At 34.5% G+C, this 21,987-nt stretch overlaps 1 protein-coding gene across 13 annotated transcripts in view; it reads right to left on the bottom strand.

Annotated features, from left to right (window-relative positions):
• Mycbp2 (MYC binding protein 2) overlaps window positions 1-21,987 on the bottom strand; it is a 233,109-nt gene that overhangs the window by 170,966 nt on the left and 40,156 nt on the right. For all 13 annotated transcript variants that reach the window (XR_005283020.1, XM_038310598.1, XM_038310599.1 and 10 more), the window contains exons 4-13: window positions 19,379-19,532; window positions 14,882-15,078; window positions 12,682-12,924; window positions 12,397-12,468; window positions 10,524-10,620; window positions 6,464-6,537; window positions 6,199-6,337; window positions 4,711-4,787; window positions 3,692-3,896; window positions 2,302-2,466 (exon numbers count right to left, since the gene is read on the bottom strand). Coding sequence is in view for 12 of the 13 variants with exons in the window: in XM_038310598.1 (XP_038166526.1) it covers window positions 2,302-2,466; window positions 3,692-3,896; window positions 4,711-4,787; window positions 6,199-6,337; window positions 6,464-6,537; window positions 10,524-10,620; window positions 12,397-12,468; window positions 12,682-12,924; window positions 14,882-15,078; window positions 19,379-19,532 (1,423 nt within the window). In the remaining variant the exon portion in view is untranslated. The remainder of the gene's footprint in view (window positions 1-2,301; window positions 2,467-3,691; window positions 3,897-4,710; window positions 4,788-6,198; window positions 6,338-6,463; window positions 6,538-10,523; window positions 10,621-12,396; window positions 12,469-12,681; window positions 12,925-14,881; window positions 15,079-19,378; window positions 19,533-21,987) is intronic.

Below are 21,987 nucleotides of genomic sequence, written 5' to 3'. Positions count from 1 at the left end.
ATAAGTCATGAACCTTTACTGGTTTAGACTTGCCTCGAGAAAAAAATAGTAAAACATTTATAATAGTATAATGAATCAGTGTTGTTTTTATAAAACCAGTAAGATTTTATAAAACAGTAATAGTATTTATTGTAAAAGCACGTATGTTAATTATTTACTTCCTGTAAATAAATTCAAGTGCATTCAAGTGTATACGTGTGTCCATGATACACATGGGTAGTTGGAAGACAACTTAGAGGAGATGGTTCTCTCCTTTCATTGCCTGAGTGTTGAGGATTGACTAGGTCGTTAAGCTTAGCAGCAACTGCCTTTTCATGTTGAGTTATCATCAGCCTTGAAAAGAATGTTTTTGAACTCTTAATTCTTTCTTTCACAATCTGTTGGGAGCAGTGAGACCCCCCTGATTCTGAATTTCTTGATAAGAACTAGTTTTCCCCTGATCTGAGTGCCTACAGCTGCTCTGAGCACGAGACCTTCAGGAGTTCCTGATGGCAGGAGAGTGGTTTCTGGTGGGTTTGGCTGGGGCGTGGCTATCTCTATATAATCTGCCCCTGAACACAATAAAGGGGGCATTCTTGGGGAATTCAAGGATGACCCGTGTCGTTGTCTCTCTGTCTGTGTGTGTCTTTGTATTTTAACCTCCAGCCCCTTGCCCGAAACTCTCGAACTGGGTTCAAGCACACCGAGCTCAGACACGGGGGCACGGTGCGTGGCAATTGGAGGTCTCCACCGAGATTTCGGCAACAATCCACTCCAGTAATTCCTCAGCTTCCCTTATGTTACTTTCAGTATGTTTTTCATATGCATTTGCTAACCTTATTTGCAATAATTTTAAAATTACAAAAGCATCCTTAGCCTTATTAAAAAGTAATAATAGTAATAACTAAACAGTTACTTTTTTTTAAGAGTTAGTTTTCTAAGATATAGTAAACACATTTCCAAAACTTAAGGCAATTATTTAAGTTGTAAAAATTCCTAATTTCAGTATGTAGCACACTTGAAAAATATGTATAATATGTATTTCATGGAACAAAGTTTGATACTAATACCAGATGATTATATACTGAGATCTTGTATGTTCTAGGTTTTGTGCAGAACATTTCTTAAATGTTCTTATAGACTTACAAAAGTAAACTATGAAGTGGGTACTATTCTTGTCCTCTTTTTAAGGGGGGGGGCAAAAGGAAAACTGAAAGTTAAGTAAAGGTTATCCAAGTAAAAACAGCTAGTAATAAATCTGACTGTCTACAGTCTTTGAACAACACCCACAAGTCTACCATGAAAAACTCTCTCTGCAAAAAGGCAGGGAGCTCTTGTCTGGTCCATCCAAACACTTACACGTTCACATTTGGTTTCTATTAGTATTTTAGCATGCAACAGTTATACCGAACATTATTTTAATAACACTAATGTGTTACCCCAAAAGTCTGATTCACTGTAGCAATTTCAGCCCATTGAGAATCTGACTGTTACCACATTAAGTCAGCACTTCTATTACCTAGGAGCTGTTCCAGCTAATAATTAACTGTTATAAATTTTCCACATGCTTGACTTCTCCATCCTTGCTTGGGACAATCTCTTAACTTTCCAGTCGTAAACTTCATTTATTCTGGCTTCCTTTTTACAGCAAAATTCAAAGGCATTTTACACGGGTCTCATGTAAAATCTTCCCAAGTGGGATGACTCATTCACTATACTCTTTTCTAATTACTAGGGGGAAAATCCAGCAACCAAGTAATATAAGGCTATCAGATTAGAACTTATAAATCTAAAACTTCTATCTACTTCTATCTCTCATATCCACTTCTTAAATTTTAGGTTTAGTAGTCAGGCACTTGATAAACTGGTAAGTCTGGAGACTTTGATATTATTGACATTACATATTACAGTAATAAATAAGGAAAATACTACTCCACTGTCTAAGTGAGGAGACAGAGAATTCAATAATTTTTAATAAGCTGTTATAAAAATTGATTGCTGATAGTGATTAACACTAACCCGAAGTATTGTTACATGAATACTTTAGTGGGAAGGGAAAGCTTTCCAGAGAAAGTGGCTAAGGGAAAGTTGCGTCATCAAGTTCAAGACTTAACTTTGTGTGAAATGAATGTCAGATCTTTAGCAACAAAATACAATATAAAACATTATCCCCAAAGTTTCACATTTGAATGAAAATGCCAAGTATATAGAGAAAGCATACTATAAATGTTAATTTTCTAGACACATCTATGTTATGCCCAATGATTCATATTGAAATCTTTTTTGCATGAAAGTAAAGTGATTGTTAGATTTTTAACTTACTTGAACTATCAGAATAAATAGCATCTTTCCCAAACATGTAGAGTTCTCCATCTTTAGAAATAACAGAACTACTTCCATTATTGCAGGCTGTGTACACCACAATTTTTCCTTCCATTTTAATAATCTTTTTAGGTTTATAGGGTTTTGACTGTCGTCTGCTCTTAGCTAAAAAGAACAAATAAAATAAATGTAAGGTATCTATATGCAAATAATAACAATGATATGAAACCAAACAAAATAAACAATTTGTTTATTTTTTTGATAAACTTCAGTAAGTCTCAGAAAGGCTGGGGCTTACCACCAAACAGATTATAATGAGGACCTTGTTAGTCTCATGCAGTCAGTTAATATTTAGGCTATCACTGTCAGATCCTCTTTCTTTGTAGTGTAGTGAAATTCCCAAAAGGAAACACCAGTTTCCAATAAACTGGGAGTTTGAATCTCCACATTAACTTTTATCCACACAACTTACATACCACCCTAACCCTCACAATATACACTTTTATCACCTTTGTTCTTCACAAGTCAATGTGCTTGTAAAGAAAGATGATACACATATGAAAAACAACAAATAAATAGAAATATGAGTGATTAAAAAGTCACCATTCTCAAAAATTCTAGCATCAAAATAAGTCAAACATGGGATGTCAACTACCTGTTCATTTGGTTAATCAATTTCCTGCATGCTTTCAGAATAAAACCATATTGTTATGCTATAGTTTAAAATACCACTATGGATTTCATATGGCTTAACACTGATACACATCTTGAAACTAGTTTACATGAACGCTCTCTAAATGTCCAGGTTTCTAGGAGATGGTAATAAACTGTGTGGCTTATTAAAGCACTATCTCAGGTAACTTTAATTTTCACTTAATTTTCCATTATGTATTGAGTTTTAAAAAAACTAATGCCTGTAAGATGATACTCCAAGGAATATGAAAAGTTATTTGAGAGAAAAATGATGCTTTGAAGAAGAATCGAAACAGAAAATAATAGATCAGGTCAAATTTTATTTTCATTGCAGAGCAAATGATTTCCTCACAGATAAAGAATCCCACAAACAGTTATCCATAATTATCACCTATGAACAAAGTTACATAAGGTTTATCCTTCTTTTGAAATACATGGTCCTTGCTAAGTTTTAGTTTTTTAAAGTAACCTACTAGAATAATTAAATGAAAAAAATCACCAACCACCCATTCTCAGAACAGTCTTGTATCCATAAAGATAAAAATTCATTCACAAGAATTGCAGAGTGAAATAGACAACCGCCTTCTCTTGGCGCATGCTTAACTGAACAAGCCCCATACACACAGCCTGCCGAGGCCAGTGCTGCTGAGATGATCACACTAACATGCATAAGGGCCACTCTCTCTCAGGGACTTACTTGACTCCCCGTCTTCTCCTTTACTTGCGGATCCTGTGAAGAACACACTTCCATCCTCTGCAACCAAAAGGGCATGCGAGCCGTCATGTCCAACAGAGAAGTGCACGATCTTGGGAGATTTGGTAATTGGTAGCTCAACCCATTTTCCTGCTGAAGGACCACCTTGTTTGATTCCAAGACTCTGGTACTTGCCAGTGTAATATATCTTATATGTTAAAAAAAAGAAAGAAAAGAAAAGAAAAGAAAAGAAATATAAGACTTTTTTTGGAATGGTGCCGCAGGTTTCACAAGAAAGAAAAGTAAAAGCTTCCATATTTTATTGAAAGGCAAAAATAACGAAAACTTGACAATTTTTATAGTATTCAAGTTTCATGACCTGAGGGAGACAGAAATTGATGCACTCAAGTTTATTTTTATATGTATTCTGAATAGTTAAATTTTTTAAAATTTTGATAATTATATTTCCATGATTATATTCATAGGAAGAAATCCATAAAATTTGTTACTAACATTCCAAGTTTATAAAAAGTTTAAGTATGTGCCTGATAATTTATATTTCCAGAAGTCCCTTAGTTATCATTCTTTCCTCTTCACATTTATTAGACAAAAAAACCCCACTTCAATCTATATAGGTTAATATATCCAATGTATAAGTTAAATAAACATGCTTCTATGTTATCTAAATTATAACTTGTATTTGTTTTGGACATTAAAACATTTAGAAAATTTTGATATATCAAAATAAACATAAAAATACAAACTTAAACTAATTCAAAAATGAGAAGAATCCATAATTAAATACTAGCAAAACTATAACTTTTTTAAAGTTTAAAAATTTTTAGGGTCTTATATGTCACTACTCATTCATACTATCAGTTTCAACAGGAATAAAATTTTACCATAAAATTTTACCATAAAAACTAGGACAATATTTAAATATGTGAACTATGTGAATTGAATAACAATTTGTACTGCCACAAGGAGAAAACTTAACTTTTGAAACAAAGTAAGTAATTTACCTTTCCATTTGCTGTTTTCATCAGTGCAAACTCTCGTCCTGCACCAAGTATTGCTGACTCCTCATCAAATCCTGTGCCTTCAATAAGACAATAGTATTAAATATGACTACATTTCTAACATAAGCAATTCTAATTACCACAATATACTCTATCAAATAATTTCAGTCAATTCAATTAGTATTGTTAAAATAAAACAGTCTGGATATGGTGGCACACTTCAGCTGAGGCTTGGGAACATGCTAGGCTACTTAGAAAGACTGTCACAAAATTAAACAAAACAAAACAGGGTAAATATCATCACTTGCTAAAGTTTTTGAAGATATAATGATAGGCCCACAACTTCAAAAATAAAAGTTGTTCTAACCCTGATATATTTTAAATTACTACCAAATAACACTTTATAACAAAACATTAATAATTCAATGTCACCAGTAGTCAGTGAATTAAGGTATTAAAATATTTTTCATTAAACATAACATAGTAAATATCATAATATGTATATATTTTTACCTCATTTGCTCTTCATAATTATATTTTTTAAATGAACAAATACAAAGCTTAGGAGTTCATCCAAAACCTCTAGCTCGGCCGGGTGGTGGTCGCGCACACCTTTAATCCTAGCACTTGGGAGGCAGAGGCAGGTGGATCTCTATGAGTTCTAGACCAGCCTGGTCTACAAGAGCTAGTTCCAGGACAGGCTCCAAAGCCACAGAGAAACCCTGTCTCGAAAAACCAAAAAAATAAAAAAATAAAAAAATAAATAAATAAAATAAAATAAAAAAACTTTTAAAAAAACTCTAGCTCTATGGTACTGAATTATAATATGTGGGTATAAATTTTCAGATTCTTTATTGTAAGCTTTTTTTTTTTTGGTAAGAAAACTTCCTAGATTTAAAAATATGTTTACATACATACATACATACATACATACATTTTCAAACTGTAAATTAACCTTTTCTCTGTAGTATATTTTATGATGTCTGGCCAATCATACAAGCAACAACAATTCTATGAGCTTTTAAAATGGAAAATTTGAGCTCAACTTGGCAATTTTCCCATGGAAAGGAATATATACAAAAAGAAAATATGTGAGATTAAAAAACTAATGGCAAGATTATTAAACTCCCAAAGATGAAAAATGTAAAAGGCAGAACTTGTATAGATTCCCAAAGTTACAGAAGTGCACTAATCAATCTCCAGTGGGGTTCATAAATGCCACCAAGCATTATCCATCCATAATCCTTAATAAACATTTATTTTCTTTTACCTATTCAAATTGATAGTGGGAAGTATTATTACTAGTTACTTTTCTTAACACTTTCTAATAGCTTGTCTATTTACAGGTTGCATTTCCTGATTACTTCTATATATTAATTAAAAATTTTGTTTTATAGTAATAGGCATAATAATCACTAAATTATGAGTAGAACTGATGAATACACAAAGAGTTTTTAAAAGTTATAAAAAAGACTTATTTTGTCATCTTACTTATTATATGCAAATCCTTTTCCAAATCAAACAGTGATATTCCACAGGCATGTAAGCATTTCCTGGCCAGTTTAAGCTGTAATTCTTGTTGTAGTACAGGTTCAGTGCTTGTGGCGAAAATTCTGACAACAAAGCCATCCTTAAAAAAAAAAAAATCCAGAATATTACATTGCATAAATCAGTCTTCTGGAACTTAATAAAAACCAAGTAATTTAAGAAAAAGTTGTTTCATTCACAACAACGACTGATGACTCCAAGAACTTACATCTCTCGAAGCAGCTATCTGATTAATATACTCTCCATCAGTAAATAAAATATTTTGACCTTCAGTGTGGCAATCTATACAAATGAAAGAAAAAGTAATTATATTACACAACAAATAAGCCAACTCGTGGAATTATTTTACTCCTCTGTTGAAGTCAGAATGAGAGTTCTTCACACGATAACAATAGACTTATACTCAAAAAAAGACTTTTTAAAAATGATAATTACAAATTAAGAAAAAAAAATTTCAACTAAGAGTTCTGGTCGCACGTTGTGCTTACATTCATAAAGCTTGCATAATCAAGGATCTGAGAACCCACCTAATTTCAAAATGTATTAGTATCAGGTACAGTCTGAGAGCTGAACATGCATCTTGATAAACAAATAATGTTGGTTATGATCATTTCAATACAATCACATGCAATGTAAGCAACACTACCATTAGACATACATTACATTACAGTCATTAGTGTCACAGAAATACAGAGAGATCTAAAGCTTCTGTATTTGAAATCTATGGTGTCCAACTGCAGATATCCCTTGCTTTACAAAACAAATGTCAAAACTACTTATATATTCCCCATGTAGAAAGTCAATGAGTATTGCAGCAAATTTAGTATTTATAATGTTCTAGACTTTCTAAATTTATCCTTCTCATATCCAACAAATCTATACTCATCTTACTTTTTGTCTCAAAACAGCCAAATATCTCATCTAACACCCATATTTTCCAGCATTGAACATATCTCTATAAATAAACAGTGCACTGTACATGTTGATTAAATTATAATTGTGACAAGGGATACCAGTATCACAGAAGGACACTGGAACATGTGTTAGTGACTGCTGCTAAATAACACAAAACTATAAGCAAAGATCAAGATCTGTATGAATTGTATCCTATGAGAAGAAAAGTACTCAGCAAGCAAGTCTAAGAGCACACACACACTTTCCACAGTAACCATGGAGAACTAGGATGAACCTCTCCATTAATCACAATACAAAAGAGAAAATTCATTTCTAGTTCAACCTGAATCAACAAAACATAAAAGTCTGGTTTTTGGAATATGGCAATGGAGCCCACCCCAATAAGCTAGATCTTTGCCCAAGAGCTTCATACTAGCATACTTCCTTATTATAAATATGCAAAACACAGGCAGACCCTTACCAAATAGAGAATTCAGTGATCACAAACTGGAAATAGAAACTGGGAGACAAGGCCCACTGGTAGCCCAAGAGACTTGGTAATCAAAGAGAGGAGAAATCGAAAGAAAGAGTTCCTAGTCCACTGTACAGAATACAAAGAGGCGCAAGAAAGATGCTTCTCAAGCTCTAAGCAGTAAGATTTTAAACTAAAAAGCAAAGAAGAAAAACTCATTATAATTTCAGATAAATGCAGGGGTGAGGGAATGAAGTGGCGCAAGAAGAGTAGCAAAACGGCCTCATATTCTGAGGCACCCTGTCACCAGACAAGGACAGTAAATGACATAAGAACACAATCTGAAAGAAAATTGAAATATAAAGAATACAATGTCATTCAACAAGGGGTGTTCATCCACCCTGCAGTGAAATAGCTATAAGACTAACTAGAATATGAAACTGGATGAACCATCAGTTTGTGTTCACTCTGAATACTGAACACGGCATCCATTAGCACTGCAAATCTGCCAGTTCACTACTGCTCTTCCTGATGAAAGGCTGGAGAGAAGAGCTGTCCCTTCCCAGGGAGAAAGCAAACGGCTTCATTGGAGAAAATGCATTCCATGCCAAAGAAATGAGCAAATGATAACATGCTTCTTCAGGCTTGAGGGCTGAGTCTTCTTGTCAGGTCATATCAAGATTTTCTCTTGATCCTTTCTTTATCCACTGTGTAATATTTTAAGGCAGCATCTTCAGGAATATATCAAGCAACATCTGCAAGCTTGGAAGACACACAATCTGGGCCTATTCTCCCAAAGTTTGATTTGTTCTTCACTGTGAGCACAGCACATATTTATGAAACACAGAAAGCCACACTTGTATGGTTAAAATTTGCATTTATGTTAAATGATGCAGAATTTAAACTGAATAAAGACATTGACAAATCAATTTTAAATACCGTGAATTAAAAAACATCTGTTTAGGTAGTTATTTTTAAGTTTTCCTTTTAGTTACAGTCTTTATGAATGAAATGGGCAGAAGTTACTCTTTTGTACCAATCTACTTAGGAGAACAGGTTTTGTCAATAAAGAACTTTTCTTCTATGACATCATCCTAAAATAAATGGTACAGAGAGAGAAAAGATGATCTTCCCATTGTAATTTTTGTACCAAAAACCCCCAAAACAAAAAGAAAAGACAAAGAAAGAAAATTGGAAGACTTCCATTTCAATATATAGTAATCAATAAAACATAATTTGTAATAATAAAAATGATGCTGCAAAAGTTTAAGACCTGAAAAAAATATTCCATAATAAGTGAAAGGGTAAGTTCAAAAAACATGTAGAATATGATCATTTTTATGACTATATACATATGCTTATAAGTTTTATGGGAATATATATGTTTTTATAAAAAATATTTTTCAGATCAATTGGGCATGATAAATACATGCCTTTAATGCTAGCACTCAGAAACAGGTGGATCTCAATGAGTTCAAGGCCAGCCTGGTCTACACAAGTTTCAGGCCAGGCCAGTCAGAGCTACATAGTGAGACCTTGTCTTTAAAAAAAAAAAAAAAAAAAAAAAAAAAAAAAAAAAAAAAAAAAAAAGGAAGAAAAGAAAGAAGAGAAGGAAGCAATAAAAAAGAAAGAAGGAAAGAGAGAGAGAAAAGAAGGAAAGAGAGAGAGAAAGAAGGAAGGAAGGGGGCAGAGAGAGAGAGAGAGAGAGAGAGAGAGAGAGAGAGAGAGAGAGAGAAACGTTTAAATCAGTAGAAGGCAGAAAAGGAGAATGATATAGGGAAACTGGAACTGGGGGTAGAAATATAGTTAAAGTATATGACATACATGTATAAAAATGTCCTAAGGAGACCCACTGTTTTGTGCAACAAATATATGCTGATACTTAAAAACATTTCTTAATTTGTTATTATTAAATAAATGACACAACCCAAGTTGTATTCAAAAAACAAAAAGTGGACTCTAAAAAGAGGTATTACAGGATGATTTTGTGAGGCCACTTACACAGACATGAAATGTTTCATTTGTTCTACGATGGTGTCTATATATTACTTTGGGAAAATGCAATAATATAAAAGTTCAAATCATTTTCTAATGAAGCTATAATAATACCTTAAAACTTGACAAACAGACAATAATCAGTTATCCCTCTCAATGTGTTCTTTTTTAAAAAATAAATCTCACATTTTTAAGAGATCAAATACTTAGGAATATTTGAATGTTTGCCATGAGATTAACAAATACACTGAATATTTAAGATTTTAATGTGATAAACTTTAGAAAGCAGCAATGGTATAAACAAATTTAAAGAGTTTCCAACAAAGAATATTTGTACATTTACCTAGTGCCTCAGAACTCAGACAGCATGTAGTACAACTGCATGGACTAATTGGACTGTGCCCAAAGTCTGTGTATAAGAGCCGTAGTAAGAAGTGTGCACGATGGAAAGTTCAGTTTCCTGACCACCTTCAGCACTATCACTGCAAGTCCTTGAAGACAGAGGAGACCCCTAGTGCACTGTTAAGGTGATAAATAACCAAAATTCCTCTGGTACTGGGCAATGTGAGCATTAAAGCAGTCGTTCTAGTAAAAGCAACAAAATAACATTACCCTACTAAGTGAGCAAATAAAGTCTTGATGAGTAAAGGTAGGCTGTTAAAGCATGTAGATGGGTATGAATTTGGAACTAAATATTAAACCTCATTTCACTTTGTTTCTGATGTCCAGTACCTTCAAATGTATTCATTTATTGTAGGTTGTAAAATGTTTTACATGTCACAATACTTAAAATTCATTTTTAAGCAAGGGATATTCTTTGTTAATTACCATTTACATGTTTAAATATCCTAGCATGCATGTTTCTTAAAACTACTTATGAAGAATAAGATGGTTAGTTAAAACATACCTGGTAACATTACAGTACCATCTTGTTCCAGTGTTTCAGGACTTATTCTTATGGCTGTCATACTGTGGTTATTCATATCTCGATATAATAAATAACCCTGGAAATAAAAAATATACACATATATATATAGATATAGATAGGTAGGTAGGTAGATAGATAGAAAGAAAGATAGATAGATAGATAGATAGATAGATAGATAGATAGATAGATAGATAGATAGATAGATAGATAGATAGGTCTTCATTACAAAGAGGAAAAGCAGCTGTTTGGCTGTGTATATTTTGTTGATGCACAATAAATTAATAAAGTTATCTAAGGGATAGAAACGATTAAAATTTAAGAACAGGAGTCTATTTTAGATGGAAGGCAACTGAGGAAGAACTTAAGGTCAACCTCTGGCCTGTACAAGCACGTGCCACATGCATACACATACATATATCACAAACACTTGCATGAGCGCACACACACCACACATACATAATAAGTTCTAACTCTTAAAACTAATATACTAGCCATATTATTTCCTAGATAAAACGTAAGTATAAATTAATGAGGCACATGTTTAGGCACACTGGGTTTTAAAACACAATAACTTTAATATAAATTTTCAAAATACCTCAATAATTGATATAGCAAAATAATTCTTCACATGTGGTTTGAATGAAAATGTCCCCTATAGGCTCATGTTTGAATGCTTGGCCTCCAGTTAGTGGAACTATTTGTTAAAGATTAGGATTAGTAGGTATGGCCTTGTTGGAGGAAGTGTGTCATTGGGGGTAGGCTTTAAGTTTTCAAAAGCCTACCCTACCTCTCTCTCTCTCCTTCCTTCCTCCCTTCTCCCTCATTTCCCCCCTTCTCTCACTCTCTCTGTGTTGGTCTGCAACTTGAGGATCAGATGTGAGCTCTCAGCTAATTGCTTCAGCACCATGTCTGCCTGCCACCACACTGCCCACCATGACTGTCATGTACTAGCCCAGTGAAACTGGAAGGAAACCCTAATTAAATGTTTTCCTTGATAAGTTGCCTTGGTCATGGTGTCTATTCACAGCAACTGAACATTAACTAAGACGATGTGACAATTTCTTTAGTTTTCAAAGTACTTTCAAATGCCTTTTATCATTTTAAGCTGACAGCAGATTCTGTTAGCTCAAGAAGCCATGAAGTGTAGGGAAAACTTTACTCTTTATCCTTCCCAAAGGAACCTGGCCTGGGCTTTGTCTCACAGACAGGGAAACAACAGAAATACATATTTCTGACTCTTTCTCTCCATCTTTCATTTACTTTTCTTCATGAGAGGAGGAGTGACTGTATCTGGTGCTGAAACAGTAAGAACAGACCGACGGTGCTGACTGCAGGAGAGACCACAGCACTCAGAAAGCACCATGGGGTTTACTGTTTTCAATATGTTCTGAGTTTTTGCATGCATCTCTAGCAAGTGCTGTACCCTAAAAAGTATTTGCTAGAAGGAACAGGATCTAGACATAGAATGCAAGAGTTTATGGTAAGGAGTCCTAATTTGATTTCAGAAGTCACTTATTCATTTTCAATTCAGATTTGCTAATGCAAAAGGTGGTCTTTGATTCTTAGCCCCAGATTTGCTTAAAGGAGAACTCTAAAGGAGGTATTTTCAATTCCCCCTCTGAAGGTAAACAGCAGAGCTAAGTAAACTAATTTGCCTTTCGTCACTCAGCTACTAAAGCAGAGTCAGAATTGTAGTTGTACCATCTATGAGTTTACAGTCCTCACCCTGCTCTGTACCATTACCTAGCCATATTAATAAAAATACACCATTCCTGTACAAATTCATTCAACGAGCACAAACCATATGTTTTAAAAGGGAAGATAATTTCATTTATTAAGGATATTTTCCTACCTGGGCATACCCTAACCAGGATTTTTTCTCTTTTCTGTTTCTGATACGGGACGTAGAATTATATATATGGCCCTGTAAAATAACAAAAATTTATCTAAGTACAGATTAATAATTAAAAACAATAAAATAATAAAATACATGAATAATATTTAATATATGTATTTCAATTATAATTTTCAAGTAAAAACCAAAATTAGTACTAAAGGGTTTAGAAACAGAATATAACTCAATTACTGAGATATGGCTATTACTGTTACAATCAAGAACTGTACAGAATTACATTACCCTAACTGTTCCACTGTATCCAGAGCCTATTTTGTATAATCCATCCTTGCATAAGAGGTAAAGAAAAAATCCATCATTCTGAAGCAAACACTGGTCATCTTCATCAACAGATACTTCTTTTAATGGCCATTTGTGCATTAGAGCTGCTTTCTTAATGCCATTGCTAAACCAGTCCTGGATTTGAATCTTTCCAACCAAAACTGCCTGTACACTTCTCTGTAGTGAATTTAGTATCGTTGGCACCTATTCAAAAGAAAAGAAATCAAAAGATAATTTAAATTGCTTTCAAACACAAAACCGGCAAAATAAAGATATTTATGACAAAACAAGTTATAAAGACTGATGGATATTTGGCAGGCTTGCAAAGGTACAAACTAAAAGTTCATCTATAAGAAGTAACCCTCAAGCAAATGGGACTTCTTTAAGGATTCTATCCCTTCCTTCTATAAAGTCTTAGCTAGAATGCCCTGTTCTCTTGCCTTTACTCTATCATTACTTTGTGGAAATCAGACCATGGTAACATACTCTGTATTCTTTGTTTTATTGATTTTATTGAGCTATACATTTTTCTCTACTCCCCTCCCTGCCTCTCCCCTCACATTCAACCCTTTTCCAATGGTCCCCATGTCCAAGTTTACTCAGATCTTGTCTTTTTCTACTTCTCACGTAGATTAGATCCATGTATGTCCCTCTTAGGTTCCTCATTGTTGTCTAGGTTCTCCGGGGTTGTGATTTGTAGGCTGGATTTCTTTGCTTTATGTCTAAAAGCCACTTATGAATGAGTATATATGATATCTGACTTTCTGGATCTGGGTTACCAGACTCAAATGTTTTCTAGATCCATCCATTTGACTGCAAATTTCAAGATGTCATTATTTTTTTCTTCTGTGTAGTACTCCATTGTGTAAATGTACCACATTTTCCTTATCCATTCTTTAGTCGAGGGGCATTTAGGATGTTTCCAGGTTCTAGTAATAACAAACAATGCTGCTATGAACATAATTGAGCACATGTCCTTGTGGTACAATTAAGCATCATTTGGTTATATATGCAAAAGTGGTATTGCAGGATCTTGAGGAAGGTTGTTTCCTAATTGTCTGAGAAATCGCCATCCTGACATCCAGCTTGCACTCCCAGCAGCAATGCAGGAGTGCTCCCTTTACCCCACAACCTCCCCAGCATCAGCTGTCACCAGTCTTTTCATCCTGGCCATGCTTACAGGTGTCAGATGGAGTCTCAGGGTTGTTTTGATTAGCATTTCTCTGATGGCTAAGGATGTTGAGCATTCACTTAAGTGTTTTTCAGCCATTTTAGATTCCTCTGTTGAAAGTTCTCTGTCTTAGGTCTGTATTCCATTTTTTTATTGGATTATTTGTTCTTTTGATCACCAATTTCTTGAGTTCTTTGTATATTTTAGAGATCAGACCTCTATCTGATGCGGGGTTGGTGAAGATCTTTTCCCATTCTGTAGGCTGCCATTTTGTCTTGATGACCGTGTCCTTTGCTTTACACAAGCTTCTCAGTTTCAGGAGGTCCCATTTATTAATTGTTTCTCTCAGTGTCTGTGCTACTGGGGTTATATTTAGAAGGTGGTCTCCTGTGCCAATGCATTCAAGTGTACTTCCCACTTTCTCTTCTATGAGGTTCAGTGTGGTTGGCTTCATGTTGAGGTCTTTGATCCATTTGGACTTAAGCTTTGTGCATGGTGATAGATATGGATCTATTTTCATTCTTCTATATGGTAACACACTGTTTTATTATATACTCTCTTTCTTATTCTCTATCCATGGTTCTTGTTTCCTCTTTATCTGCTGGATTCTATATAATTTCTTTCCCTTTTATCTTTAGCTCACTATTTGCATCTTCAACCATACTACCACTATTTAACCCCCTTCAATTTTCTAATTGTAGTTATTTGATTTTTCACCTCTTTGAGTTCAATTTCATTTTTTTTCTAATGTGATTATGTCTTATATTGTATTCATTAATCATAGTTTAAATACTTGGAATTTTTTTCAAAATCCATTTGCTATTTTCATGATACAGAATTAAACACACATGCACCTTAAATCAAACGATGTGCATTATTTGTACATCAACCATAGAGAGATCAAAATATTAAATAACTTAAAAATTTAGAGAATTTCTACTGACAGAATAAAGAAAAGTGCAATTTGGCACCTTCTAAATTTCTTAATACCTGGATAGTTTGGCAAGCATGACTCCCATTGTTGGTTAGTATAGCAGAGATGGCCTGGAGTGTCCTTCCGGTTTCTCCCCAAGAAGCTACTAGACTAAAGAGGCAAGCACAGGAGAGTGCCGTGAGGGACTGTCCTGTGCTGTCGTTCATCCCAGTACTCCGAACCGTAATTTCCAAAAGGAGCTGGAAGAGAGACTCTGTGGATAAAACAAGATTCAATTATACTCATTTGAGTTGTAGAGAAATATACATATTTCACTATATATATAAAATTTAAGGCACCTCGAACTATTATTTTGTAGTAGCTTTTGTTTAGTCAACCCATTCCACAATTAAAGCGTTTATATAACAAGGGATTAGAAAGCATTTAGTCCTATCCCTTACTTTTGTAACTGAAGTAATAAAAATGGTCTAAGGCCTTACAAAACAATCTTGCCTACACAAGAAACTCACCCTTAAAGTCGCAGTTTATCCTTCAACAACCTTGTCCTTCAGGTGAGGACTACTCACAGTATTTCAGAGTACAAAGAGTATACACTTCTATTTGGACCACAGGGGCATATTTACAAAAAATAAAGAAATGCTACAACTTTAGTATTAAACTTTATAATTAACATAATAAAATCTCAAAGTAATAGAGGGGTATATAACTCATTTATCTTAAAGAACTATCCAAGGTCGCAGGACAAATATCTTCCTCCTTTAATGGGTAATGCAACTGAGACCAAAGCAGATGAAAAGATTTTCCCTTATTCATAAAGCTATTTAGTGACAGAGCTGAAAAGAGAACACATGCTTATTCTGTTACCACACCAGGCACCTCAACACCACCCAAGACAGAATCAAAAACTGCCTGGGCATTTCTTCAGCAGAGAGAAAAAAAGGAACTGGAAACTCTTAGAAAATGAAACAGCAGAGACACTGAAAAGGCAAGTCAGACTGACAGAAACCCTAGCAGGATAGAGGGGAGTAGGAAGGAAGAAGGTAGTTCTCTGAAAACTGCAAGATTTTTGTTATTCATTCAGTAATTCAAAGACATCTAGTGATCATTTCTCATCAATTCTTCACCTTCCTAATCCCAAATGAAGCTGCGTATTTTCTTCTTAATTAATTCTTCAATTTCTTTATCTTACCATATCATCACAGTCCATGGTATCTACTACCAGTGGCTAACTGAGCTAACAGAAAAACAAAAGTGGTTAATAAATTAACTTTTACCATTCCTTTTCATATATTTATAGTCACAGAATTTTCAAATCAAAAATCTAGTGTCCTGCTTAAAATACGCTCAATCTTTTGTTAAATCTGTCCTCTTTCCTTCCTCTCCTTTGTGATTTTTTTGCTGTTTCTTTTTACTTGTCTTTTCTAGCTATCATTCCCTCTCTTTCCTTTAAAATATTATCATTTCTCCTTTATCTTCTTTAGCTGTCTCCCCACTCATCCTCCCTCTAGAAATTATACTGCAGTATTCAATCTTTCAGTCCTTCACCAAATACAGAAGTCTTCCTGCATATGGACACACTCTAAGTTGGAAAAGTATACTGTCAAACAAGACAAAGAAATGTTGTTGTCCTTAAAATGTTAGATTTAAGATGAAGAAAACTGTTAATAATTTAAATAAGTATTTCTGCAATAAATTATTTTTTGTTATTTCTAATTTTAAACTCTCTCTGTGTGTGAGTACATATGTGTGCATGCCATGGTGCTCACGTGGAGGTCACAAGACAATTTTCAGGAGTCACTTCTTTCCTTCTGTGTGTGTCCGGGGGATCTAATTCAGGCTTTTAAGTTTGTGTGGCAAGAGCTTTACCAGCTGAGCCATCTCATCAGTCCAACGATAAATTATTTTTAATGATTTATTTATTTTTAAGTGTGTGTGTGGGTGTGGGTGTGGGTGCGTGCGCACATGGGAATGTAGATGCCTATGGAGGCCACAAGAGAGAACTGGATCCCCTAGAACTGGAGTTACAAGAGGTTGTGGACTCCCTTGTATGGGTTCTTGGAAACAAATTTTGGCCCATTGTAGGAGCACTATGAACTCTTAACCACTGAGTCATCTCTCCATCCGCAAGGAAAATATTTTTTAGAATGGGTAATAAGGTAGAGAATGACTTTCTATATTTCCCAGCACTGTAACAAACCTTATAAACATGTACATATAGCTCCACAGAGTCCCACCCTCTTCTTCCCTTCTTTCTTCCTATAAGGCTTTCCTTCTGTTCACTATATTCTAGGCTTACAAAACTTGCTTCAGTCATTTTCTTTTCCCATCTCAGAGCCTTGCTGGACGCGGTTCTCTGCCTTAGATTCTTCTAACCTGGTCACTCCTTCTCACTTTCTTACTTATGTCACCGTCACTGACCATCAGTACTTCATTCATTCTTACTGATGTCGTATCTTTAAGGAACTCTCAGAGTTCTACTCACTCCATGCTGTCTATATTTGTAATTACATATATGTACAATCACTTGATGCCAATGTCAACAACAAAAGAAACACTATAATACCTTCTTAATACCAAACTATTGTACTTTGAATGAGAATGGCCTCCACAGGCTCATATATTTTAATGCCTGGTCCCCAGTTGTTGCAACTGTTTAGGAATGATTAAGAGGTATGGCCTTGTTGAAGAAGGTGTGTCACTGGGGACAAGCTTTGAGGTTTCAAAAGCCAATGCCATACCCATACAGCTTTTCTGCCCTGTATCTTGTATGGATCAAGATTTTAAAGTTTCAGATGCTGCTCCAGGGCCATACCTGCCTGCCTGCCTGCCTGCTGCCATGCTCTGGGTCATGATGTTTATGAACTAACCCAAATAAATACTTTCCCATTCATGGTGTCTTATCAAAGCACTAAAAAGTAACTAAGGCACGAGCAAAGAAAAATCTATTAAATTTAAATACTTAAAATATATATTTAATATTAAACTAAATAGAAAAACAGAAGAAATTTCTCTTAATCCCTCCCCTAGATAAGGAGCTATTGATGACTGACAGATGCTGGGAGGGAGAGTCAGTTTTCTTAAGGATGCAGCCTCCAATAAGGTGTCTAGGCTCCACTACATGACCCTACATCCATGCACATACTAGAAACACTAAAGGACTAAGTGGACTTTGAAAAAAGAGCACAGAAATTTGGAAGGAAAAAGTGGTGGTATAAGCATGGAGTGAAAGGGCTGTAGATGGATTTATCAAATCACATTAAATACACAATAGTAACAGGATTACTGATGTTACTGTACAACGAACTGGTAAAGTGGTTCTTAACCTGTGCTAACGTTTGTTTGGTAGCAGCAGTTAAGTGCCTTAGGCTGGGGAGAGAGGTATATGCTGTCTTCAGTTTTTTCAGGATGTTGCCCCTCCTCCATAAAATAAAACAAAGTTAAAATCAAAAACTAAACCACTATATGTGACAAATAAAGGAAGCTCTGGCATATAATTAGGTTCTTAAAATGTGGATCTAATAAAATCCAAATATTTTGGTAGGGCATAGTAGTAGACATCTATTAATTCTAGTAGTTTGGAAGCCAGAGAAGGAGGAATGAAGTTTAAGGCCAATCTGGGTTACACAGAAGGGCTTTGCCTTAGAAGGAAAAAGAAAAAAAAAAAAAAAAAAAAAAAAACAAGTCGGGGGGAAAAATAAGTGAGTAAAGCCAGATACAGACAATATGGAATCAGAATCTAATTCATTCAACAATGCTGTCCCCAGGCCATCAGTAACAGTATCACACAGAAACTTATTCAAGTTCACAATGTTTGGTCCCACCTTAAATATTAGATACATGCTGCTTTTGAGAATCATATTTCTATGGTTTTAGAGGTATTTTCCTATATTGATAAAATGATCTAGAAAATTCTAGACTGACAGGATATCCACGGTTTAGCATCAGAGAAAAACAATAAGCCAGCTAAAGGGTATGCTTCACCTACATTTCTATCAGTCTGCACAAAGTTCCTGTCTTCTTACGTGTTTATATGCTGAGCCTAGGTTCTTAACATGAAAAGCAAGTAATGCTAAAATTTAAATATAATAAAGAAAAGCTAACATCTTTATGTAAGGAAACTTGCTACAAAGTCAGAGGCTTGAAGAATACAAAAGAAATATCATCTCTTTAAAAGTTAATTGTACCATTTGGGGTCTGTGACACATACTGCCCACAGGCTATGATTTTAACTCCTCTAGAGTAACAAGTGAGTAGGAAAGCATCTACTATTTAGACACTGGGATTTGAGTTAATGGGGATTTTAGAGGTTTGGTGTTATTCTGTCATCTTGGGGAATTTATGGTTTGTTTCCTCCTATTGTTAAAACAACCAAGATTTGACTCTGAATAAACCAAAACTCCTTAGACTATAACTCTAGTAAAACACAGCAAAGTACAGCAAAGTTAAATTCCTGTTTTTCTGTACCCAGTCAAAGTTGCATTTCTTGTTCTTATGCATATTTCCTAAGAGAAGTGGTTCAATTTAAGTGTTTCACTGAAGGCATAAGATCTTACCTAGGACCTCTGGTGGCTCTGATTGGAGGCCTTCTGGCTGCTGGCCTTGAAGCACATTCAGCAAGGCTTGGAGGCTCCTCAAACACAGGGATGGATGAGAAAATCGAGTCTCCTTGATCAATTCAAAGACTTCACAAAGCCCAACCTCAATGATCTGTTTAATATGAAAATAAAATTACACTTCCTAACATGTAAGTGAATAATACTTTCTATAGTCTAGTTTTTGCAAGTTATCTCAACACCAAATAAAGAGTTATATTTAAATGGAAAAACAAAAAAAGCACTTTTTTCCTGATTTAACATGAAGATTTTGAAAACCATGTAGCTATATACAAAGCAAGAACTAGTGACATTACTTAAATATTGGTTTGGACACAGTGAAGTCATAGCAAGACATAGTGAAACACCTTGTAAACTGGAACTAAGGAACAGATAGCATTCACACAGAAGAAATAGGCTCTGTTAATATAAAGTACATTTGGTTATATGCAAGTAGCTTTGTTACAGTACTTAGAGCCAAACATAAAGACAACATAACACATACAGCAAAGGTGACTTTTAAAACTAATTTCATCTCAATCCTTCCTATGATGGTATAATTGCAAAATTATTACTTACAGGCAGTATTCCCTTCCTTTGGGCATGATGATCATGAAAGGAACTGGAAGGCTATTCAGCAAAAATATCACTTAATATTTTAGTTTAATGATAATAGTCCTCAATGGGCCAAGAAATCCCTGACCCTCTTTAGCGAAAGGAGTGTAAATCTTTAGTTAAAGATTATAAGAGAAAAATTACAATGAGCTGCTATGGTAACTGGAAGATTAATAAAACACTAGACAATAAAATCCTATTTCTTAGCCAACATATTTGAGAACTAGATATAACTTCAGGATGTGGTAAATTATGTGCATGCAGAATGGACAGTAAGAATTAAAATAAGACAAAGTCATAGAAACACCTCAAACAATAATTCTATGCCCAAAACAATAAGATAATATTCTTTCTGATGGGGCTTTTACATTAATGTATACATCGCGTAGATGTATACATTAATGTATACATCTTCTAAACCCTTCTAAACCTTTGTTTATTGCAGCTCACTAGAAGACTTAAGGAGATAGACTGGGCCCTGTTTTCTGAGAGCTTGTAATCTAAGTGGGTAAGTGAGCTGTACACATAACCCTAACCAACACCAACTTCTGTTACAGGATTTATACATTTATGCTGTAGGAATTCCTACCTCCAGTAGCCTTTAAGTTACCCATCCCCTTGGGCGTGGCCTCTTATACTATATATGCCAATGTAAAGCTTGTGCCTGGCCTCTTTCCTAGCTGCTGGATTCAGTTGCTGCTCCCTGTCCGAGCAGAGGATTGTGATCTGTGAGTCTACCCCTAAATAAATAACCTGAGCTAGTGTGGGATTTCTTTTTTAGCATCCTTCACATTTAGTACAACTGACAATATGTATTTTCATTTTCTAACTAAACTGTATCCAACTATGGACAAGGAACATCTGTACTTAGCTCAGTGCTGAGCAAATATAGAGATACAAATAATATAGTTATTATTCATCTAACTACTCACCTGTGTACAAAAAATTACTGTAATTCAGAAACAGTTGGGTTTTTTTTCAGACAAGGATGAAATTGCAGACAAATCCCAAAGTTCTGTAATTTATAAGGTTTCTTTAGGGCATAAATATAACTAAGAAGTCAAAATAAGTAATAGGATTGTCTTTACAGAAGTTATCTAAAATCCTAGTCTTGACTATTGTTAAATTTACCCAAGTTTATGCAGAGAATTTCAACTCATTAATCACTTCTATAAATTTTTTTTTTACCTGTTTTAGTTTATTTTGCTGGAATGGACTAGAAAACGAAAAGATGATTTCCATGTGCCTATATAGTTAGAGAAAATCAAAATGTGCATCTCTTTTCTCAAGCAATAGAAGACTACAATATTCTATTACAATTAATTATATTAACTTATAATATAAACTTACTCTATTAACAATTATGGTTACAACATTTCATAATTTTCATAATTCAAGGATTCTTTGGAGTTGAAATTAAGGGATGGGAATCATTTATATGATGTTTCCTCATTGAAATAAAGAAGTTTTAGAGCTATATAATTTTCTAGTGGGATTCCTGTTTCCTATCTCAACATGCTTAAAGCTAGTTTAGCTGCATATTCATTTAAAAATATACTCTTAAGTTGACTAATTTATTTAGTTCTTAAATAAGTAAATTCGTTCTGAATTTGTAGGCAATCGTGCATTAGGTTGTGAAAAAAAGGGGGTTGAGATATGTTCCCTTTCCTCAAGAAAGTATTCTCTAGTACAGACAACAAACAAATCAATCAATAACTTTTCTAATGCCATGAAAATTATAGAATGTGCTAGATACAGTAGACTGCATGGGTAAAGACACAGCACTGGGGTAAGTGCTTTATGTGTCAGCTCATTCAGTTGTCTTCTGAGTAAAACCTACTGAAGAGTTTAAGTAAAAAAGAGGACCATCAGACTGTAAGTTACTCAGATGCTACTCAGGCAAATTAACTGAAGGGGTGAAGGAAGAGAGAGGCATGCAGTTGTTGCACTTTTAA

The sequence above is a fragment of the Arvicola amphibius genome, chromosome 13, assembly GCF_903992535.2.
Source record: "Arvicola amphibius chromosome 13, mArvAmp1.2, whole genome shotgun sequence".
Taxonomy (NCBI): domain Eukaryota; kingdom Metazoa; phylum Chordata; class Mammalia; order Rodentia; family Cricetidae; genus Arvicola; species Arvicola amphibius.
The sequence above is the reverse complement of the archived record's forward strand: the minus strand, read 5'-3'. Positions and strand labels throughout refer to the sequence as shown.